At 40.9% G+C, this 23,438-nt stretch overlaps 1 protein-coding gene across 3 annotated transcripts in view; it reads right to left on the bottom strand.

The window, feature by feature from the left end:
- The window catches only part of dock1 (dedicator of cytokinesis 1), a 469,250-nt gene that overhangs the window by 262,904 nt on the left and 182,908 nt on the right, over positions 1-23,438 (bottom strand). For all 3 annotated transcript variants that reach the window (XM_063002899.1, XM_063002901.1, XM_063002900.1), the window contains 2 exons: positions 9,339-9,466; positions 418-513 (listed from right to left, as the gene is read on the bottom strand). In XM_063002899.1, coding sequence (XP_062858969.1) covers positions 418-513; positions 9,339-9,466 — 224 coding nt within the window. The remainder of the gene's footprint in view (positions 1-417; positions 514-9,338; positions 9,467-23,438) is intronic.

The following is a 23,438-nucleotide window of genomic DNA, read 5'->3' on the forward strand; positions in this document are numbered from 1 at the left end:
CAACGCCAGTGAAAACTGTGAGTGTGTGCGTGCATCAGAGACGATCACAATGAGATGAAACCAGACAGGAATAATATAGAATGAGAGCAGATTACTGCAGTGAAGCATTCGTACAGTAATTGACATGAGACGACAGCAGAGAGTGGGACAAGAGTTCACCCAGCAATAACAGCCACGGGTGTGCGCACTTCAGATCTGCATAAACACAATAAAAACCCACCCACTGCACTCTGTACATACTGCATTATTCCTCCTAAATAGAGAAAATCGAGTGGTGCTCCAATAAAGCACTCGACTACATGAGTCCAGATACCTGCATATTCCAGCAGCAAGAGCAGACTACAAACGCAGGGAACATTCAAACGAGAAAGGAAAGATCAGATCATCTGAGCAAATCAAGCAGAGCAGCAGACTTACAATGAGAGTAGAGTCCCGTCCCAGTGAGATCACCGTCCTGTTTATGGTCCTCAACAGCTTCTCCATGATGACCTGAACATGCCACTGTGTGGGACCCTGTAGGGAAGAAACACATAGAGTGAGAAAAATCTAATGTGCTAGTCCTGCTGCAGTAATTAGGCAAACTGGGGACCTTCGGGTTATTAGTCCAGTACCTTTACTGCTGTGTTACCACTGTTTGCTTAAACATGCCAAGCAAAAAATAAAGATGCCACCATGACCTTAAATTCTATTGACAGTAGTGTAATTATTATGAGAAGACAAAATTGCTTAGGTAAATTTATTATATTAATGAGTAACTGTTGTCATGTCTATATATCTATCTATCCATCCATCGCCGTGTTTACATTTACATTTTCAGCATTTAGCAGACGCTTTTATCCAAAGCAACTTACAGTACTGTGACACTATACAATCTAAGCAATTGAGGGTTAAGGGCCTGGCTCAAGGGCCCAATAGCAACCTGGCAGTGGTGAGGTTTGAACCGGCAACCTTCTGATTACTGGACCAGCACCTTAACCACTAGGCTAATTGTAGTAACTTAGTAATTGTTATGAAGTTCAAAAGTTTTGTCGTAATGTCAAATTAAAATCATTTCAATGCATAAATGCTTTCCTGCTCAGGTCACAACAGCAGCTTCATCCTCCGAAACGAGGTTCATCCCCAACCCCAGCGCAACACCTGTCACAGGTGAACTATGTATCATACAGATAAGTGAAAGATCTGCAGCTCTGCTACAAATCAACCCACCAGCTGTTGGAAACGAATTAAAATGTCATTATGAGCATGAACAATGGCTTAGCTGCCGGTAATAGGTTAATTGGTTAATCATTATCATCCCTAGTCAGAACACATTCACCAGGGTTTCAGCATTGTGTAAAAGATTACAGACTGATACAGTAACAATTCACACTGAATTACTGACTCTATAATCAGCAAACAATATCACTTCTAATTCTAAATCATATACATTTGTCCTGTACATGGACACCTTTTAAATGGCAAGGCAGAGCAAAGGTAGGGTAAATAGATATGATCATTACTGTGTGGATACAGCATAAAAAGCCTCTGGAAAACTTGCAAAACAGAGCTATTTAGCAGCTAACATTAGGGACGAGTTTAAATAAGGCACAAAGATAGCAATGCAAAAAAGTACGTTATCCCATCTATGAAGCATGATGGTGGATAAGTAATGTAAAACTGGACTGTGGACTAAGATTAAGTATCAGCAGATCAAAATCGGGCGGCACGGTGGCTTGGTGGGTAGCACTGTCGCCTCACAGCAAGAAGGTACTGGGTTCGGTCCCCAGGCAGGGCGGTCCAGGTCCTTTCTGTGCGGAGTTTGCATGTTCTCCCAGTGTCTGTGTGGGTGTCCTCCAAAGACATGCAGTCAGGTTAATTGGAGACACTAAATTGGGCTATAGGTGAATGGGTGGGTGTGTGTGTGTGTGTGTGTGTGTGTATATATATACAGTGTATCACAAAAGTGAGTACACCCCTCACATTTCTGCAGATATTTAAGTATATCTTTTCATGGGACAACACTGACAAAATGACACTTTGACACAATGAAAAGTAGTCTGTGTGCAGCTTATATAACAGTGTAAATTTATTCTTCCCTCAAAATAACTCAATATACAGCCATTAATGTCTAAACCACCGGCAACAAAAGTGAGTACACCCCTAAGAGACTACACCCCTAAATGTCCAAATTGAGCACTGCTTGTCATTTTCCCTCCAAAATGTCATGTGATTTGTTAGTGTTACTAGGTCTCAGGTGTGCATAGGGAGCAGGTGTGTTCAATTTAGTAGTACAGCTCTCACACTCTCTCATACTGGTCACTGAAAGTTCCAACATGGCACCTCATGGCAAAGAACTCTCTGAGGATCTTAAAAGACGAATTGTTGTGCTACATGAAGATGGCCAAGGCTACAAGAAGATTGCCAACACCCTGAAACACAGTTGCCAAGATCATCCAGCGTTTTAAAAGAGCAGGGTCCACTCAGAACAGACCTTGCGTTGGTCGTCCAAAGAAGCTGAGTGCACGTGCTCAGCGTCACATCCAACTGCTGTCTTTGAAAGATAGGCGCAGGAGTGCTGTCAGCATTGCTGCAGAGATTGAAAAGGTGGGGGGTCAGCCTGTCAGTGCTCAGACCATACGCCGCACACTACATCAAATTGGTCTGCATGGCTGTCACCCCAGAAGGAAGACTCTTCTGAAGTCTCTACACAAGAAAGCCCGCAAACAGTTTGCTGAAGACATGTCAACAAAGGACATGGATTACTGGAACCATGTCCTATGGTCTGATGAGACCAAGATTAATTTGTTTGGTTCAGATGGTCTCAAGCATGTGTGGCGGCAATCAGGTGAGGAGTACAAAGATAAGTGTGTCATGCCTACAGTCAAGCATGGTGGTGGGAATGCCATGGTCTGGGGCTGCATGAGTGCAGCAGGTGTTGGGGAGTTACATTTCATTGAGGGACACATGAACTCCAATATGTACTGTGAAATACTGAAGCAGAGCATGATCCCCTCCCTCCGGAAACTGGGTCGCAGGGCAGTGTTCCAGCATGATAATGACCCCAAACACACCTCTAAGACGACCACTGCTTTATTGAAGAGGCTGAGGGTAAAGGTGATGGACTGGCCAAGCATGTCTCCAGACCTAAACCCAATAGAACATCTTTGGGGCATCCTCAAGCGGAAGGTGGAGGAGCGCAAAGTCTGGAATATCCGCCAGCTCCGTGATGTCGTCATGGAGGAGTGGAAAAGCATTCCAGTGGCAACCTGTGAAGCTCTGGTAAACTCCATGCCCAGGAGAGTTAAGGCAGTTCTGGGAAATAATGGTGGCCACACAAAATATTGACACTTCAGGAACTTTCACTAAGGGGTGTACTCACTTTTGTTGCCGGTGGTTTAGACATTAATGGCTGTATATTGAGTTATTTTGAGGGAAGAATAAATTTACACTGTTATATAAGCTGCACACAGACTACTTTTCATTGTGTCAAAGTGTCATTTTGTCAGTGTTGTCCCATGAAAAGATATACTTAAATATCTGCAGAAATGTGAGGGGTGTACTCACTTTTGTGATACACTGTATATATATATATATATATATATATATATATATACTGTATATATATACAGTATATATATATATATAAATACAGGGGTTGGACAAAATAACTGAAACACCTGTCATTTTAGTGTGGGAGGTTTCATGGCTAAATTGGACCAGTCTGGTGGCCAATCTTCATTAATTGCACATTGCACCAGTAAGAGCAGAGTGTGAAGGTTCAATTAGCAGGGTAAGAGCACAGTTTTGCTCAAAATATTGCAATGCACACAACATTATGGGTGACATACCAGAGTTCAAAAGAGGACAAATTGTTGGTGCACGTCTTGCTGGCGCATCTGTGACCAAGACAGCAAGTCTTTGTGATGTATCAAGAGCCACGGTATCCAGGGTAATGTCAGCATACCACCAAGAAGGACAAACCACATCCAACAGGATTAACTGTGGACGCAAGAGGAAGCTGTCTGAAAGGGATGTTCGGGTGCTAACCCGGATTGTATCCAAAAAACATAAAACCACTGCTGCCCAAATCACGGCAGAATTAAATGTGCACCTCAACTCTCCTGTTTCCACCAGAACTGTCCGTCGGGAGCTCCACAGGGTCAATATACACGGCCGGGCTGCAATAGCCAAACCTTTGGTCACTCGTGCCAATGCCAAACGTCGGTTTCAATGGTGCAAGGAGCGCAAATCTTGGGCTGTGGACAATGTGAAACATGTATTGTTCTCTGATGAGTCCACCTTTACTGTTTTCCCCACATCCGGGAGAGTTACGGTGTGGAGAAGCCCCAAAGAAGCGTACCACCCAGACTGTTGCATGCCCAGAGTGAAGCATGGGGGTGGATCAGTGATGGTTTGGGCTGCCATATCATGGCATTCCCTTGGCCCAATACTTGTGCTAGATGGGCGCGTCACTGCCAAGGACTACCAAACCATTCTGGAGGACCATGTGCATCCAATGGTTCAAACATTGTATCCTGAAGGCGGTGCCGTGTATCAGGATGACAATGCACCAATACACACAGCAAGACTGGTGAAAGATTGGTTTGATGAACATGAAAGTGAAGTTGAACATCTCCCATGGCCTGCACAGTCACCAGATCTAAATATTATTGAGCCACTTTGGGGTGTTTTGGAGAAGCGAGTCAGGAAACGTTTTCCTCCACCAGCATCACGTAGTGACCTGGCCACTATCCTGCAAGAAGAATGGCTTAAAATCCCTCTGACCACTGTGCAGGACTTGTATATGTCATTTCCAAGACGAATTGACGCTGTATTGGCCGCAAAAGGAGGCCCTACACCATGCTAATAAATTATTGTGGTCTAAAACCAGGTGTTTCAGTTATTTTGTCCAACCCCTGTATGTGTGTGTGTGTGCCTGCCCTGTGATGGACTGATGCCCCATCCAGGGTGTTGCTGTGTGCCGTGCGCCCATTGAAAAACTGGGATAGGCTCCAGCACCATCACCACCACCACCCCCCACCCTAATTGGATAAGCGGTTAAGAAAGTGAGTGAGATATCAAAATTCCTTAGCCAGGAAGCTTAAACTAGGCCATAGCATATCTTTCAACAGGACAGTGATCCAAAGCACACAGAATTCACTGACCACAGTATCAGGGTTTTGCCAAGCCATCCCAGTCACCTGACCTAAACCCTGGAGGAAACCTTTGGGATCAGCTGACAGGGAATGTCCACAAGCATGGACCTTACAATCTGAAGAACATGAGGAGGTTCTGTATAGAGCAAAGGCTGAATACCTTTTAACATTTTTATTTTGTTTAAATATTGTGTTACTAAAAAGGTAGTTTCTGTTATTTTAAATGAAAAATTAAAACGTTACTTTCAGACGACTTGTTCATTCAAGATAATAGTAATGTTTTCCAGGGGTGACAATTTTTGTGAAGGAGTACAGATTGTAAAGACCTAGTCTTATTACAGACTGCAGGATTATTAAAAACACAGCTCATATGTTTTAGTAAAAGAAAAAGTAGAATAAACCCTAACCAGACCACATTGGTTGGCAGAGTCTGAAATCTGAAAGAACCCCCACTGGCTCTACCCTGAGCGCATGATTAAAAGTAAGAGCATAGGTGTTCTTTCCTGTGTGTGTGGGCTGTTCTTGTGTATATATTTATTTATTTGTGCTAACTAGACTTGGCAGTGTGAAATAGGAAGCTGTTACGTGTCGCAGCAGGGAAACCCTTTTAAATGAGATTCCTGTAAGCAGGGAAATTATAAAACCTATTGTTCCCAGTCACCCAAGCACTTCAAAGCAGAGAAGAAAAACAAAACGCATGTTGGGTATGAAGTATGGTATGTAACCTACACACATACAAAAACGAGCCAAATCAAGACACCATGAAGTGGACAATGAATCAAGCCTGCATCTTAATGACACTTACAGAGTTGAAGGAGGTTGGGTCCGGGTTGCACTGTGCGTATACAGAGGGCATGAGAAAGTTATTCAGTGGAGTAAAGCTCAGCATATTTCATAATGCAGTGCTGAATTATGGAGTGAGTAGGCCATGAAATAATCATCTGTTTCTAATGTGCACAGAGGAAGTCAAGGTAATTAAATACAGCCTGGCAGCTGCAGCAGTGATTTAAAGTGCAGCCCACTATGACCCCTCACTCACCTTATAGCAGGTCACCACATAATGCTGCTCATATAATAATATATGGCAAAGTATCTTATAATATAAATTACACACCAATTAGGCATAAGATTATGACCACCTTCCTAATATTGTGTTGGTCCCCCTTTTGCCTGGCCCGTCGAGGCATGGACTCCACTAGACCCCTGAAGGTGTGCTGTGGTATCTGGCACCAAGATGTTAGCAGCAGATCCTAACTGGATCGTACTTGTTTGTCCAGCACATCCCACAGATGCTTGATTGGATTGAGATCTGGGGAATTTGGAGGCCTAGTCAACACCTCAAACTCATTGTTGTGCTCCTCAAACCATTCCTGAACCATTTTTGCTTTGTGGCAGGGCGCATCATCCTGCTGAATAAGGCCACAGGCATCAGGGAATACCGTTTACCAATGCTTAGGTAGGTGGTACGTGTCACAGTAACATCCACATGGATGGCAGGACACAAGGTTTCCCAGCAGAACATTGCCCAAAGCATCACACTGCCTCCGCCGGCTTGCCTTCTTTCCATAGTGCATCCTGGTGCCATGTGTTCCCCAGGTAAGTGTGATTCGCGTGATGGTTAAAAAAAAAAAAAAAAAAAAAAAAAAAAAAAAAAAAAAAAAGTCATTCATCAGACCAGGCCACCTTCCTCCATTGCTCTGTGGTCCAGTTCTGATGCTCACGTGCCCATTGTTGGCACATTCGGCGGGGGACAGGGGTTAGCATGGGCACCCTGACTGGTCTGCGGCTATGCATCCCCATTCGCAACAAACTGCGATGCACTGTGTATTCTGACACCTTTCTGTCAGAACTCCCCTCCACCCACACACACACACACAGCTAAGGCGAATTTGTATCTCCAATTGACCTGACTCTATGTCTTTGGACTTTGGGAGGAAACCGGAGTACCCAGAGGAAACCCACATGGATACAGTAAAAACATGTAAACTTTACACAGAAAGGACCTGGGCCACTCCAGCTGAGAATCAAACCCAGGACCTACTTGTTGTAAGGCGACAGTGCTACCCATCAAGCCACCAGGCCTCCCATGTTAAGAAAATATTCTACTGAACTACAGTGTTTGTTCTTGTTATAATAGGTAGTTCCTTCTTAATGTCTTTAGAATATTTTTAGTTTTACCTATAGATCTGTTAGGACTACTTTTATCTTCCCAAAAAAAAAAAGAAATAATGTTTAAGACTGGTATAATCAATGGGAACAGAAATGAGAAGCTCCTGGCTATTTAAAAGTACAGATAGACTACTTAGGTTTCTTAGATTTACTTTGCAGTCTGTGGATGAACCCTGATCAGGTAAACAGTAGGGAAATGTCTCTAGCTACAGGCAGCATGTGCTATCACATTCCACATAGTGGAAAAAGCTAATAAGCTAATTTACATATGGTTAGCATGCTATCCTTATTGTAGCATTACACAGTTGGCTTAAATTGCCTACAGACTCTAATAATATAATAAAGTAATATGGTAACCTACAGAGACAGAAGTAAGGCTAAACCTGAAGCAACACACACTAAGCAGATCTGCATTTTATTTTTGCCATGCTGCATACGATTACAGCCTGGCCAGCGATAGCTTAGCAGTTAGAATATTGGATTAGAATCCTAACCGCACACTTTTGATTGCATTCTGACACAATTGAAGTCGCTTTGGTTTTCTTGGTCTTGTGTCAACACAGCTTTACCATTTATTTACCTGAGAGACGAATAGTGCACGGGGCACGTAAGTATGAAGAGGAATCAGCGTCAAATTGAAATGCATTCACTACAGCGGCAAAATGTGAAATGTAATATACACGCGTCATTGCTTTTCAACAGTGACATGCAGAATACGTGCCATGAATAATAGAAGAGCCATTGCATTGATTTAACATTGCTCGACTTCTGAACAGAAATACTAACGATCCTAATCAATCACAGATTATTAACATACACAATGTGAGCAAAATAACTGCAATGAGGTCCCCAATTATTAGCGATTTTACTGTGAGAACGCGTCTAAAAGCCACTCCACTCAAAAAAGAATTTAGTCATCTGTAACTAAACCATCCTCAACTTTTTGAATTAAAGGGTTTATTCCCTCTTTTACTTTGTGCTGAGAAGACATATTCTATGGATAAAGTTACAACTACGAGCAATTATTACTGTCTGGTTTCTCAGCTGTGCCTCATATTCTGTAGAGGATTGTGATTGGACAATGACTCTTCATTGTGGCACGTATACTGCACTGCTTGGACTGAAATGCAGTGCTTGCAGTGCCTCTAGTTTGGGCACATTTAAAGCCCCACACAGTGAAATGTAGTTTGTTTGTTGGTTTATTTGGATTTTAACATCATGTTTTACACTTTTTGGTTACATTCATGACAGGACAGGTAGTTACTCATTACACAAGATTCATCAGTTCACAAGTTTAACGTTAAACACAGTCATAGACAATTTTGTATCTCCAATTCACCTCACTTGCATGTCTTTGGACTGTGGGAGGAAACCGAAGTTCCCAGAGGAAACACAGAACGGACCCGGACCACGCCACCTGAGGATCGAACCCAGAACCTTCTTGCTGTGAGGTGACAGTGCTACCCACTGAGCCACCAAAATGTAGTACAGCTGGGGGTTGATTGAATTGTAAGCTGATTTGTATACAATTCTGACATAAAATTCAGCATTTAATTCTTTTAAATGCAAACCTACATGTATTGTATTTCTGTTAAGAGATCAAGCAATGTTGAATCAATGCAATTGATCTCATTTTGGCAAATTTTTTCTTATGTCGAAACGGAATGACGCGTGTATATTGCATTTCACATTTTACCACTATACCACAGTAGTGATTGCATATCAATTTGGCATTGATTCCTCTCTTTATGTAAGCAGTGAACAACCTAAGAATAAGAAATCTACATAATGATGAAATGTTCAGAGCAAAAATGGGCTCATTTCAACACCTAGGGTAAACAAAAAAGCTCCAACTTCATAATCAACTGGCTGGAATACCCTGACTACAAAACGTGGTATCACAGTCTCAAACACAAATCAAAATCAATCAGGAAAACAAGGTTTACTGTGTGTGCACATGTACATATTGTTACTGTGACAGCAAAATAGTAAATATGTATGTATGTATGTGTGTGTGTGTGTGTGGGTACTCACCACGTCACTCCTGTATAGCACCTCCAGTACGTTGCTGAGTAGTTGGCAGGAAGCCTCCAGCTCATCATGCTGCTCCAAGTGAAATTTCAGCTGATCAGTCATGAGTGGCAGTAAAATCTCTCTGCAATCTAACACACACAAAACACAAATTTAAAGCCATATTAAAAAATAGTAGAAGGTAGACTAAGTGGGTGCCGCAAAGCAGCATGGCATCTTAAACTTGGGTTTGATTATCGCCTATAGTCAGCGTCTGTAAAGAATTTCTCATGATTATATACATACACCAGCCATGACGTTATGACCACTGACAGGTGAAGTGAATAACACTGATTATCTCTTCATCACGGCACCTGTTAGTGGGTGGGATATATTAGACAGCAAGTGAACATTTTATCCTCAAAGTTGATGTGTTAGAAGAAGGAAATATGGGCAAGCGTAAGGATTCGAGCGAGTTTGAAGAGGGTCAAATTGTGGGTTAGACAACTGGGTCAGAGCATCTCCAAAACTGCAGCTCTTGTGGGGTGTTCCCGGTCTGTAGTAGTCAGTATCTATCAAAAGTGGTCCAAGGAAGAAACAGTTGTAAACCAGTGACAGGGTCATGGGCGGCCAAGGCTCATTGATGCACGTGGATAAGCACGGCAGTGCTGTCCACTCTATTAGACACTCCTACCTAGTTGGTCCACCTTGAAAGTGTAAAGTCAGAGACGATCGCTCATCTATTGCCGCTGTTTGAGTTGGTCATCTTCTAGACCTTCATCTGTGGTCACAAGGGGGTGCTGTTGGCTAGATATATTTTTGGTTGGTGGACTATTCTCAGTCCAGCAGTGACAGTGAGGTGTTTAAAAACTCCAGCAGCACTGCTGTGTCTGAACCAGCACAACACACACTAACACATTACCACCATGTCACTGTCTCTGAAGTGCTGAGAATGACTCACCACCCAAATAATACCTGCTCTGTAGTGGTCGTGACCATTGAAGAACAGCATGAAAGGGGGCTAACAAAGCATGCAGAGAAACAGATGGACTACAGTCAGTAATTGTAGAACTACACAGTGCTTCTATATGGTAAGTGGAGCTGATATAATGGACAGTGAGTGTAGAAACAAGGAGGTGGTTTTAATGTTATGGCTGCTAAATACACACATTATAACCATATCTCTTTGACAAATAAATGCGAAACAGCTGTTTGTTACAAGGCCGGAGCTGAACCGTACTAAACAACAAGTGTAAATAGACTATTGTTCGAATTCAAATAATACAAACCAGAACAGACATTTATAAGAACAACATGGCAGAGAGAAATGCAGGAGAACAAGCAGGAAAAAAGTACAAAAAGAAATGAGACAGGAGCTCATTATTCAGCGGAAATAGGCAGCACAAGAGCACAACCTCATCACAACCCCAAGCGCGTACTGGGCAGAATATAGCTCGTATACAGAACCGATAATGCCAGAAACATGCACACGGTTTTCTGAACATCTAACACCATAGCAGCTCTATCATTAGTTACACATTCACCAGCAGCAGCAATGGCTGAGCTCATTACCAGTAATCGTTCCCTTTTTTATACCGCTCCATTTCATTCCATCTATCATTTCCCCACAAACCCTCTGACATACTATAAATACCCTCTTCAGATCTCCTGTTCTCAAAAACTGGTGGACTATAATCACAGAGGATAAACACACCATGCTCCCACACTCCACATGATGAGAAGACCTGAGCGATATACAGGGTTACACAACCTCTACTCTATCTTCTAGTTTTCACATCAGCAAAAAAATAAATAAATAAACTGCTCAGTAGGGTGTGAAGAAGCACATCACCCTGAGAGACACTGAGAATCAGCAGGATAAGCATTTCAACCAAACAGAAATTGCAGTTTAAACTTTAGAAAACAAAAGCAACTCACGTGCTGCAGAAACCACAAACGGATGGCATGTCTGCCCAATCCCCACCTTCTTTTTGCAGCTATAACAGCTTCCACTCATCTATGAAGACTTTCTATGATTTGGGGTGTGAGTCTGAGATTATGTCTATCAGGTCAAAAAGAGTACTTGTGACAGACACTGATGCTGGATGAGAGGGTCTGACTACTACAACATTCCAATTCATAACAATAGTGTTTAATGAGGCTGAGGTCAAAACTTGGGGCTCCTCCACTTTAAACAACTGGGAAGCAGAGTGTCTAAATACTTTTTTTTTTCATGTATAATGTGTTCAAAAAAACATTTAGGGGTATTTAGGGGTCATCACAGTGGATAATTTAGGTCTGCATACCAGACTTGGTACAATTTTCCAGACGCCCTTCCAGACGCCCTCCTTTTATCTGGGCTTGGGACTGGCACTGAGAACACACTGACAAGTGCGCCTACCAGACACTGATGTTGGACGAGAAGGCCTGGCTCGCAGTCTCTGCTCTAATTCATCCCAAAGGTGTTCTATCGGGTTGAGGTCAGAACTCTGTGCAGGCCAGTCAAGTTCCTCCACACCAAACTCGCTCATCCATGTCTTTATGGACCTTGCTTTCTGCACTGGTGCGCAGTCATGTTGGAACAGGAAGGGCCCATTCCCAAACTGTTCCCACAAAGGTGGGAGCATGAAATTGTCCAAAATCTCTTGGTATTCTGAAGCATTAAGAGTTCCTTTCACTGGAACTAAGGGGCCGAGCCCAACTCCTGAAAAACAACCCCACACCATAATCCCCCCTCCACCAAACTTTACACAATGCAGTCAGACGAGTACCGTTCTCCTGGCAACCACCAAACCCAGACTCGTCCATCAGATTGCCAGATGGAGAAGCGTGATTCGTCACTCCAGAGAATACGTCTCCACTGCTCTAGAGTCCAGTGGCGGCGTGCTTTACACCACTGCATCCGACGCTTTGCATTGCGCTTGTAAGCATGCAATACTTGTAAGCAATGTGACTAAACAACTCTAAAGTATTTAATCTATATAAACATGTTTAGAGCTTCACTGTCCATTTTTGAGATTTAAAATGATTAAATGTAAGGTAACAGTCGACACTTAATGAAAACAAATTACCATTAAGTAATTAACATGTACGCAATAATACTGGGGTAGATTTCTATTTAAAATGCATTTGCACTGGCTAAAGCTTTGTTACCGTTCAAATTGTGTACTGATCTTAAGGACACATTTTTTTGTGCTGAACTTACAGGTTATTTAATATAACAAAAATGTATGCTTCAGTGAGAAAAAAAAAATATTTTTGTAAGATTTTCTGTAAGAGCAAAATTTACTAATGCAGATAATAAAGAGCTTAATTTGAATTTATAACCAGTTACAATACTAATTAAAAAAATAAGCATCAGATTAACACTGTTTATCACCTGACAAATCATCATTGTAGCTATACTCCCCAAGCAACACTGGGAACAGTCTGATTAATCTTTGAATTGAACTTTTAATCTTTTAAAATTATATAAAACAATTAACTATTGTGAATGGTCCTGCTTATAATCTGGGTACATGGGGTCATGAAGTTTAGAAACATTTACTGAGGTTCAGCTGCACCGGGGAAACTTTTGTGAAGCTGCATTTAACTGTCTAGAATCAGTAATGTAGGAGTCAGACATAAACATTCACATTCTGTACTAAAGAAAAAAAACACTCGGTTGGGTCTGGTTTAAAAAAAAAAAAAAAAAAAAAAATGACAACTGCACCTAGAACAAATACTAATACTGCTACTAATTTTAATATTCATGGTAATCCTAAAATTATATACACTATTAACTTGATAATAGAAAACAACTAGAAACAGATCCTGAATAGCAAACAACTGCTGGGGATATACTGTAAGTACTGGTCCAATATGATTTTTCACCCTTACCACAACATTAAAGCTTTTTCACTTATTTATTTTTGGAAGTGAGACCTGCAAAGAACTGCAGTAGTCTACAACACTTCAAAAGATGCATGAGCTTTTCTAGGTCCTGTTCAGACATGAAACCTGTAAATCTTTACTACTAGAGTTGCTAAAAGCTGTATTAGCTACAAATTTGAAGTGTCTGAAGTTATACATAATGCTCCACAGCAGGGTTGCCACAGCAGATCATTCATCTTCCTGTCCTAAACAACCTCATCTGTCACACCAACCACCTGTATGTCCTCCCTCACCACAGCCATAAACCTCATCTTTGGTCTTCCTCTTCTTCTCCTGCCTCCATCCTCAACACTGTTCTCCTGCTCCTGATAGAACATTTATCCTTCCTCTGCACATGCCCAAACCATCTCAATCTCTCCTCCCTTACCTTGTCTCCAAAACGTTCTACCTGTGCTGCCCTCCTAATAAACTGCTAATCTTATCCATTCTTGTCACTCCTAATGAGATGTCTCACTACTGTCTTGTAAACCTACCCACAAATCACAAATCACTCCTGACACTCCACTCTGCCCACACTCTCCTTCACCTCTCTATCACAATCTCCATTACATTGTAAACCAAATATTAAAACTCAGATATGGACAAAAATTATTTTATTTTAATAAATAAAAGTGAAGGGCTATAATAAAAAAACAGTTTCAACATACAAACTTACTCACTCTAAGATCATACAACTTGCATACTAAATACCACAATGACTAACATATTCTTTAGCCCTAAACCTAAACACTCTTCAAATACAACGGCAAGCTAGCACTTTTTCTTACCAGCACTGAGCACTATCACCAGTTCACCCATAATATCCCATTTTTCAGTCCACTGAGCATTTTTCACAGACCTTAGCCCTCGACCATAAGCTCCTTCCTAAACTACTGCTGCTGCTATCACTTACCATATTTCATAGACATTATTCACAACACACACATCAATCAAACCATTATCATAATACAGAGCACCTAAATCATGTTTACCAGGGCTAGATGTGTGGAAGCAGCTAATATTGTGCTTGTGGTCAGACTTGGTCTAATGTTCTTACTGTACAAGAACTACAAGCTGTTAATTAATACAAGCCTGGATCTACAGTTAGAAATAATTACTACTGAATAATGTTCATCTATTTAAACCTAAAGAGCCGTCGTATGTTCTCACATTTACTCTACATTTGACCCAAAGCCTTAGGCAAAAAGAAATATCTAATTGATTTTTAACCAAAATTGCTATTGAGATTTACATGGTAATAATTTCCCCACAAATCCAGACTGCTGTTACTTGTCTGGTGCTAAATGTGAGTCACTGACATTTAACGGTTTTAAGTATTTAAACGGTAATAAAAACTAAAATAATAATTGAAATGAATTTAAAACGCTCCCTACTAATGCAGCAGAAAAAGTGCTTACATTCAGACCTCGACAGAACTGGGCCACAAGCTGTTGGTGCCTAGAAGCTGAACCCTGCTCTCTGCTCTTAGTTTCATTGGTTGACTACACGTCTGGAGAAGCCCATGATGGTCCCACCTGTTGGACTGCTAGCTGTTATGTGATTGTGAAAACAGAAAAATAAAGAAGCCATTGGAAATGTCTAATATACTTTGTATATACAGTATATACAGTGTATCACAAAAGTGAGTACACCCCTCACATTTCTGCAAATATTTCATTATATCTTTTCATGGGACAACACTATAGACATGAAACTTGGATATAACTTAGAGTAGTCAGTGTACAGCTTGTATAGCAGTGTAGATTTACTGTCTTCTGAAAATAACTTAACACACAGCCATTAATGTCTAAATAGCTGGCAACATAAGTGAGTACACCCCACAGTGAACATGTCCAAATTGTGCCCAAATGTGTCATTGTCCCTCCCTGGTGTCATGTGTCAAGGTCCCAGGTGTAAATGGGGAGCAGGGCTGTTAAATTTGGTGTTTTGGGTACAATTCTCTCATACTGGCCACTGGATATTCAACATGGCACCTCATGGCAAAGAACTCTCTGAGGATGTGAGAAATAGAATTGTTGCTCTCCACAAAGATGGCCTGGGCTATAAGAAGATTGCTAACACCCTGAAACTGAGCTACAGCATGGTGGCCAAGGTCATACAGCGGTTTTCCAGGACAGGTTCCACTCGGAACAGGCTTCGCCAGGGTCGACCAAAGAAGTTGAGTCCACGTGTTCGGCGTCATATCCAGAGGTTGGCTTTAAAAAATAGACACATGAGAGCTGCCAGCATTGCTGCAGAGGTTGAAGACGTGGGAGGTCAGCCTGTCAGTGCTCAGACCATACGCCGCACACTGCATCAACTCGGTCTGCATGGTCGTCATCCCAGAAGGAAGCTGACGCACAAGAAAGCCAGCAAACAGTTTGCTGAAGACAAGCAGTCCAAGAACATGGATTACTGGAATGCCCTGTGGTCTGACGAGACCAAGATAAACTTGTTTGGCTCAGATGGTGTCCAGCATGTGTGGCGGCGCCCTGGTGAGAAGTACCAAGACAACTGTATCTTGCCTACAGTCAAGCATGGTGGTGGTAGCATCATGGTCTTGGGTTGCATGAGTGTTGCTGGCACTGGGGAGCTGCGGTTCATTGAGGGAAACATGAATTCCAACATGTACTGTGACATTCTGAAACAGATCATGATCCCCTCCCTTCGAAAACTGGGCCTCATGGCAGTTTTCCAACAGGATAACGACCCCAAACACAACCTCCAAGATGACAACTGCCTTGCTGAGGAAGCTGAAGGTAAAGGTGATGGACTAAACCCAATTGAGCACCTGTGGCGCATCCTCAAGTGGAAGGTGGAGGAGTTCAAGGTGTCTAACATCCACCAGCTCCGTGATGTCATCATGGAGGAGTGGAAGAGGATTCCAGTAGCAACCTGTGCAGCTCTGGTGAATTCCATGCCCAGGAGGGTTAAGGCAGTGCTGGATAATAATGGTGGTCACACAAAATATTGACACTTTGGGCACAATTTGGACATGTTCACTGTGGGGTGTACTCACTTATGTTGCCAGCTATTTAGACATTAATGGCTGTGTGTTGAGTTATTTTCAGAAGACAGTAAATCTACACTGCTATACAAGCTGTACACTGACTACTCTAAGTTATATCCAAGTTTCATGTCTATAGTGTTGTCCCATGAAAAGATATAATAAAATATTTGCAGAAATGTGAGGGGTGTACTCACTTTTGTGATACACTATATATATACACACACACACAGTCATGTGAAAAAGTTAGGACACCCCATGAGAACCTTTGTCCTTTTTAACATATTTAAACATATGAACATTTGAGCTTCGTTTGAACAATATTATGAGATAGAGCTTATAATATTAAACAAAACTGAAAAAATACAAGCTATAAAATGTAATGAACAAAAATGGAAATTGATTGTGAGGAAATTGATTGTGCGGAAAAAGTTAGGACACCCTAATAGCTGGTATTTCCCCCTTTGGCTGAAATAACCTCAATTAGACATTTCCTATAACCATCTACCAGTCTCCAATCGACTGGGAGAAACCTGCTAGGACAACCTGACCTGACCATGTTGGCAGTTGTTTTGAATGTTCTCCACTTGTAAATTATTTTCCGGACAGTGGAATGGCTGATTTCTAATTGTTTTGAGATCTTTTTAAATCCCTTCCCAGACTCATATGCATCTACAACCTTCTTTCTGAAGGTCTCAGAGAGCTCTTTAGATCTCACCATGGTGATACCACTCACTTCAACAATCAAGAGCAAACCGAACCAAGGTTCTCATGGAGTGTCCTAACTTTTTCACATGACTGTACATTTATTAATGTGATCTTACACAAACATAACTTTAATACAAAATCAATCTATATCAATCAATGACTTATCTCTTCTAGCTGGAAGAAAGCTTTTTCACAAACACTGAGCACCATCACCTATTCACCCATATCATCATATTTTACAGCCCACAGAGCATGTTTCACAGACCTTAGGCCCTCTACCATAGCTCCATTCTGAACCGCTGCTGCTGCTATCACTCACCATATTTCACAGACATTATATAATAAATCGTATCATCTCCACCATGACTCAAACATTACCCTTTTAAAAGGAGGGTTACTGAACTTGTCAGTGCTACACTAATGTCATTTGAGATTTTCTTTTATGGATGTGGAAAGAGTTAAGCTATCTTTATGGTTGTGAAAGGAGTTTTATATGTCAAAAAAGTCAATTCTGCTGTTACATTACATCTGTTGTCTATGTACATGTCTGTTCTATGCGTGAGTAGGGTTGCACTGATGATAAAAACAATAATAACAAATACAAACCAAGTAAAACTTTGAATTGTTCACCGGGAAACACATCTTTCAAAATAAAAGAATGTAAGATTTTGTTCATGGTTTATTACATAATCGAACACTAATAAAAACTGTGAGACTGTGGCTAATAGTAGTGATACAAAAATATAACAGCTGTAAACCCACTGCTTCCATGGACTATGAAAACACAGCACTGAAATACATTAATTATGTTCTGAAGCATTTTATTTAAAAGTCTGAGATTAACTGTGAATTCTTGTCTACAATAATTGGGTCATTCCTACAATTCGGTGCCTTTTGTGTCCCCAGTACTGATCATTGTATTTATGAAGTAAATTTTAAACAATACAATTTCTAAACATCTTACTGAAATAATTAACATTTTCAAATACTAAACACAATGTTTTCTACCCCAAAAATAAAATGACTGTATACATACTGTTTTTATCTCTTAGATACCAGAGGTTTTCCCATGTCCCCAGTGCTGTACATTCTGATTTAGTGATGGATATATGAGGTTTAATCATGAAAATATCTCAGTCTTTCAATCCTGTTTAAAAGTCCCTCTAAACCTTGTTTTTTTTTTAATGAGTTTATTTTATTGCTGATTATAAGGTTTTTTCACACGTCCCTCAAGTTGCTGTCCACCCTGTTATTTCTTACTACTGTCTCTTAAAATGAAGAGCTGTTTTGCATACTGACGACATTTCCTGGCGCTCACATGATCTTTTTGGAGGGAAAACAACTGTTTAAGGTGAGTGGCTAACTACTCATTTTAATGTTGTTTTTTCCACATTTTATCCTAAAAGTCTTATATGGTCAACCAGAACATGTCCACCCTGTTATGGGATATATGAGAAAAAGCAATAAGTAACAGGGTGGATGTCACAGTATATATGAGGTGCATGTGTAATTCATATAGCTTTATTATTCAGTTTGGTTATAATAATAACAGAAATATTGATATTATGTGTGCATCTTTTAAAGAATGGCCTTAAGTGTATATCACTTAAGTAACTATATCACTTTATATATAAAAATATACAAATATAAACAAATAATAATAATAATAAAGGGAGATTTGACAAGTATGATTTTTTTTTTTTATGACATATTTACATATTCACTTCTGTGCGACATTGTTCCACACTTCAGCTGTACCCACTCTTGCTCCAGGTTTGTCATTTATTTAATTATTATTATTTTTTTCAATGCACTATGTTCGTTTGTGGTGTGTTTAGTGTCGCATGTTGTGACACCTTCTGTTTCCAGTTTGTTTAAATGTCATCTTATTGTGTTCATATCTGAAACAAAGCACACCAGAATTCAATTACAACCAAACCCAGACCCCCCCTTGCTCAGGCAGTTTTGGTAAACTCATTTGGTGCATCAGAGCTCAAAAGAAAGCATTTACAATTACTGTAACAAACAGCACTAACAGAGCAATCGCACAAGGGTTTGCTTAATTGAACCAAAGCTGTATAAACACACTCTTAGTGTCTGATTAGACATAATGTATGATGCATAACTTTCAACAGCATTGTATTTACACATTTTCTGTTAAAAAGTCATTTGGCACAATCTGGCCCTCTGAGTACCAGCATAATTAAGATTGCTGTAGAAAATACTGTACCTCAGGAGCTTGGAGGGCTCATGTTTTATACTGTTAATGCAAATTCATTTTTACTAACAAGACACAGATCTTGCCAGCTATGACAGACCCAAAGCATCATATAGTTCACCAACATGATGCCTTTGACATTACATTAAGTTGTTGGATGAAGTCGCTTCAATTACTGTAAGGATGTCAGAATTAGATCAGTATGAGAATTTCTCATTCCTGAAGCTTTGATTAGTAGATGAGGATCAAAATGAACGTCAACTGATCAGAACACAGTTACTGGTTTGAACTGGAGAATTTGTAATATCAAGTGGCATGCAACTGTTCAACACCTGATCCATTTAATGAAGATCTGTGTGAATTTACACTGACCTTTATGGACCTTGCACCATTTTCACTAATAATCAAGTTTACATTCTATTCCATGCACAATTGCAAAACCAAAAACCAATAAAGTGCACTTCAGCTCATTTTAAATGTAATGTTTTAGAAGTATAGCACACTGCTACAGGCATAACTGTACATGTGTAACTATATGAAATATTAAACAACCCAAATAATATATGATTTTTTTTTACTCTAACCTTGTTTAACTTTTAAACTCATGGCATCTACATGCGCAAAAAAGCTCAAAATACTGTCCAGAGGCCTCAGCAATCTTACCAGGACAATGAAGAAAACCCTCCATGTTACAGCAAATGACTTACAGCATGACCGGAGGAAGGCTGGAAGAAATTTGTCAGTGGCAACCATAAGATGATCACTTATAACCAAAGACGTAATGGCCTGCATAATGCTGGGACACAGTTCTTTGACATGATAAAATAAAACTGGAACCGTTTGGCCATATGAATCAGTGCTTTGTCTGATACTAGAAAGGAGAATGCAGTCAAGCATAGACATGGATCAGTAATGTGGGGATGTTTTTTTCTGCTGCAGGAACCGGCAATCTCGACTATGTGAATGGCATAATGGATTTAAAGAAATACCAATGCATTTCAAAGTGGAATGTAAAGCCTTCTGTGAACAAATTAAAACTTGGTGATAACTGGACTTTTCAGCAAGACAGTGATCCCAAGCTCACTTCAAGATCAACCACAGCTTAGTTAAGGACTCAGTCAGATCTAAACACTAGAAAATCAACCTTATCCATCTATCTATCCATCCATCCATCCATCCATCTTTTTTTCTATCTATCCATCCATCCATCCATCCATCCATCCATCCAATATATCTAGAAAGGATGACCAACCTCTTGCCTATACAGTGTACATTTTGATCATTGTTCTATTCTAGAAGCCAGCCCCTTTTCCACATCAGTCTTTAAGCTTTTTTGCAAATTTGCTGATCTGGTGATTTCATTGCTTCCTTTTTACTCCGCCACTGGCTCCAAGACTGGCTATTGCCTTCATTTTTAACAGTTGGCAAAGGGTTTCTTTTCATCAAATTCTGCCATTTTTCATATTAACTGCTGCCAAAGAGTTGCACTTCTATCTTAAGTGCTGGCTGTTTCATAAACCTCCATGCAGATTTTGGAACACTGCACAGGAGAATGATGGACCACAAATCCTGGGTCAGCTAAACCTTTCTGTAGGTTCTTCGATGTCATATGGGTGTTTGAATTTCGCTTTTCTGCCATGCATATTTTCACTTCTATTACAGAGTTTCTTGGGAGTCCAGATCTTGCTTAGACTTCCATAGTTTTGCTTCACTAGTATATTTTAAGGTAGACAATGGAAGTATCTTTTGGAATATCTTTTAATAGCCATAACAGCTTTGCAGGAATTACTTAGCTGCATTAGGTTTCTGAGTTAGTTTGGTTAAAATAATTAGAAATTCATAATTAGCTGCCTAAAAAGTACCAACAAGTCAATTAGGGCCAAATGAATTAAATGAATTTTGACCAGTTTAACTGGAAGAGGGTCCAAACCCCACATTTCCTTCTTTCCTTTGTTCATTTCTTTCCTATTAACAGATCATTTGCCCCCCCAAAATATTTGTAATCGTTTGCCACAGAGGTGTTTACTGCTTTTTACATTAATAATCAACAAAATGTCATTTGGATAGGGCGGGCCACATTTTGGCTGCAAGTTGTGCTCTTTGGTCATAATGGGTCCTGATGCTATTTCAAATCTAGTTAATCATCTTGAGAAAATACAAATATATTTCCTGAATAAGGTTAGAAGCATCCAAACACAATGAGAAAAAAACATTTGATTCAATTTTGTGGTTTAGTAAACATATTTTTATAGAGGTTGTTACACTCCCGGGGACATTTAACCCCATACCACTCAATTAACCTACAGTCACACTGCTGGCTTCTGGGTTTTCTAAGCCCCATCAGAAAAACACACTCAGTGGAGCATAAAAGATTTTGCACCGGTCAGCATTTTAAACTACAGAACAATTCAGCCATTACTGAAGGTTTCCCTAAACTACGATACAATCTACACTGTAAGCAATAATGCGTGATGTGTTTGACTTTTGCTTCTTTTGTTTTTCATTAAAGCTATAAGGCGAAAATGCACAACGAGTAATGCCATAGCAAATTACACAACTTTTAGTCAGATTTTCTATCCGCCAACTCATTTGGAAAAGGTCCCAGAGCTCTGCCTCGATCAGACTGCTTGACATACCCAACATAAGCCCTATGATGGTCTGCATTGTTCATTTACCAAATCGCTGAACAGTCATTAATGCTTGAATTGATTACATAGTGTGCACTCCCAAACCACTTGCTCCAGCCCAGTGATCAGAAACACAAGTTAACTTTGGTATGTACCCAGGGTTAGGTGTGTTGCTGGTTCAGTTTACTTAGCTTTTTAACTCTGCGGTGCCCTGTTACACAAGAGATAACAGGCAACTGATTCAGAAAGAGCTTTTAAGCATACAGTGTATCACAAAAGTGAGTACACCCCTCACATTTCTGCAAATAATTTATTATATCTTTTCATGGGACAACACTATAGAAATAAAACTTGGATATAACTTAGAGTAGTCAGTGTACAACTTGTATAGCAGTGTAGATTTACTGTCTTCTGAAAATAACTCAACACACAGCCATTAATGTCTAAATGGCTGGCAACATAAGTGAGTACACCCCACAGTGAACATGTCCAAATTGTGCCCAAAGTGTCAATATTTTCTGTGACCACCATTATTATCCAGCACTGCCTTAACCCTCCTGGGCATGGAATTCACCAGAGCTGCACAGGTTGCTACTGGAATCCTCTTCCACTCCTCCATGATGACATCACGGAGCTGGTGGATGTTAGACACCTTGAACTCCTCCACCTTCCACTTGAGGATGCGCCACAGGTGCTCAATTGGGTTTAGTCCATCACCTTTACCTTCAGCTTCCTCAGATAGGCAGTTGTCATCTTGGAGGTTGTGTTTGGGGTCGTTATCCTGTTGGAAAACTGCCATGAGGCCCAGTTTTCGAAGGGAGGGGATCATGCTCTGTTTCAGAATGTCACAGTACATGTTGGAATTCATGTTTCCCTCAATGAACTGCAGCTCCTCAGTGCCAGCAACACTCATGCAGCCCAAGACCATGATGCTACCACCACCATGCTTGACTGTAGGCAAGATACAGTTGTCTTGGTACTTCTCACCAGGGCGCCGCCACACATGCTGGACACCATCTGAGCCAAACAAGTTTATCTTGGTCTCGTCAGACCACAGGGCATTCCCGTAATCCATGTTCTTGGACTGCTTGTCTTCAGCAAACTGTTTGCTGGCTTTCTTGTGCGTCAGCTTCCTTCTGGGATGACGACCATGCAGACCGAGTTGATGCAGTGTGCGGCGTATGGTCTGAGCACTGACAGGCTGACCTCCCACGTCTTCAACCTCTGCAGCAATGCTGGCAGCACTCATGTGTCTATTTTTTAAAGCCAACCTCTGGATATGACGCCGAACACGTGGGCTCAACTTCTTTGGTCGACCCTGGCGAAGCCTGTTCCGAGTGGAACCTGTCCTGGAAAACCGCTGTATGACCTTGGCCACCATGCTGTAGCTCAGTTTCAGGGTGTTAGCAATCTTCTTATAGCCCAGGCCATCTTTGTGGAGAGCAACAATTCTATTTCTCACATCCTCAGAGAGTTCTTTGCCATGAGGTGCCATGTTGAATATCCAGTGGCCAGTATGAGAGAATTGTACCCAAAACACCAAATTTAACAGCCCTGCTCCCCATTTACACCTGGGACCTTGACACATGACACCAGGGAGGGACAACGACACATTTGGGCACAATTTGGACATGTTCACTGTGGGGTGTACT

This window comes from Trichomycterus rosablanca, chromosome 10, assembly GCF_030014385.1.
Source record: "Trichomycterus rosablanca isolate fTriRos1 chromosome 10, fTriRos1.hap1, whole genome shotgun sequence".
Classification (NCBI taxonomy): domain Eukaryota; kingdom Metazoa; phylum Chordata; class Actinopteri; order Siluriformes; family Trichomycteridae; genus Trichomycterus; species Trichomycterus rosablanca.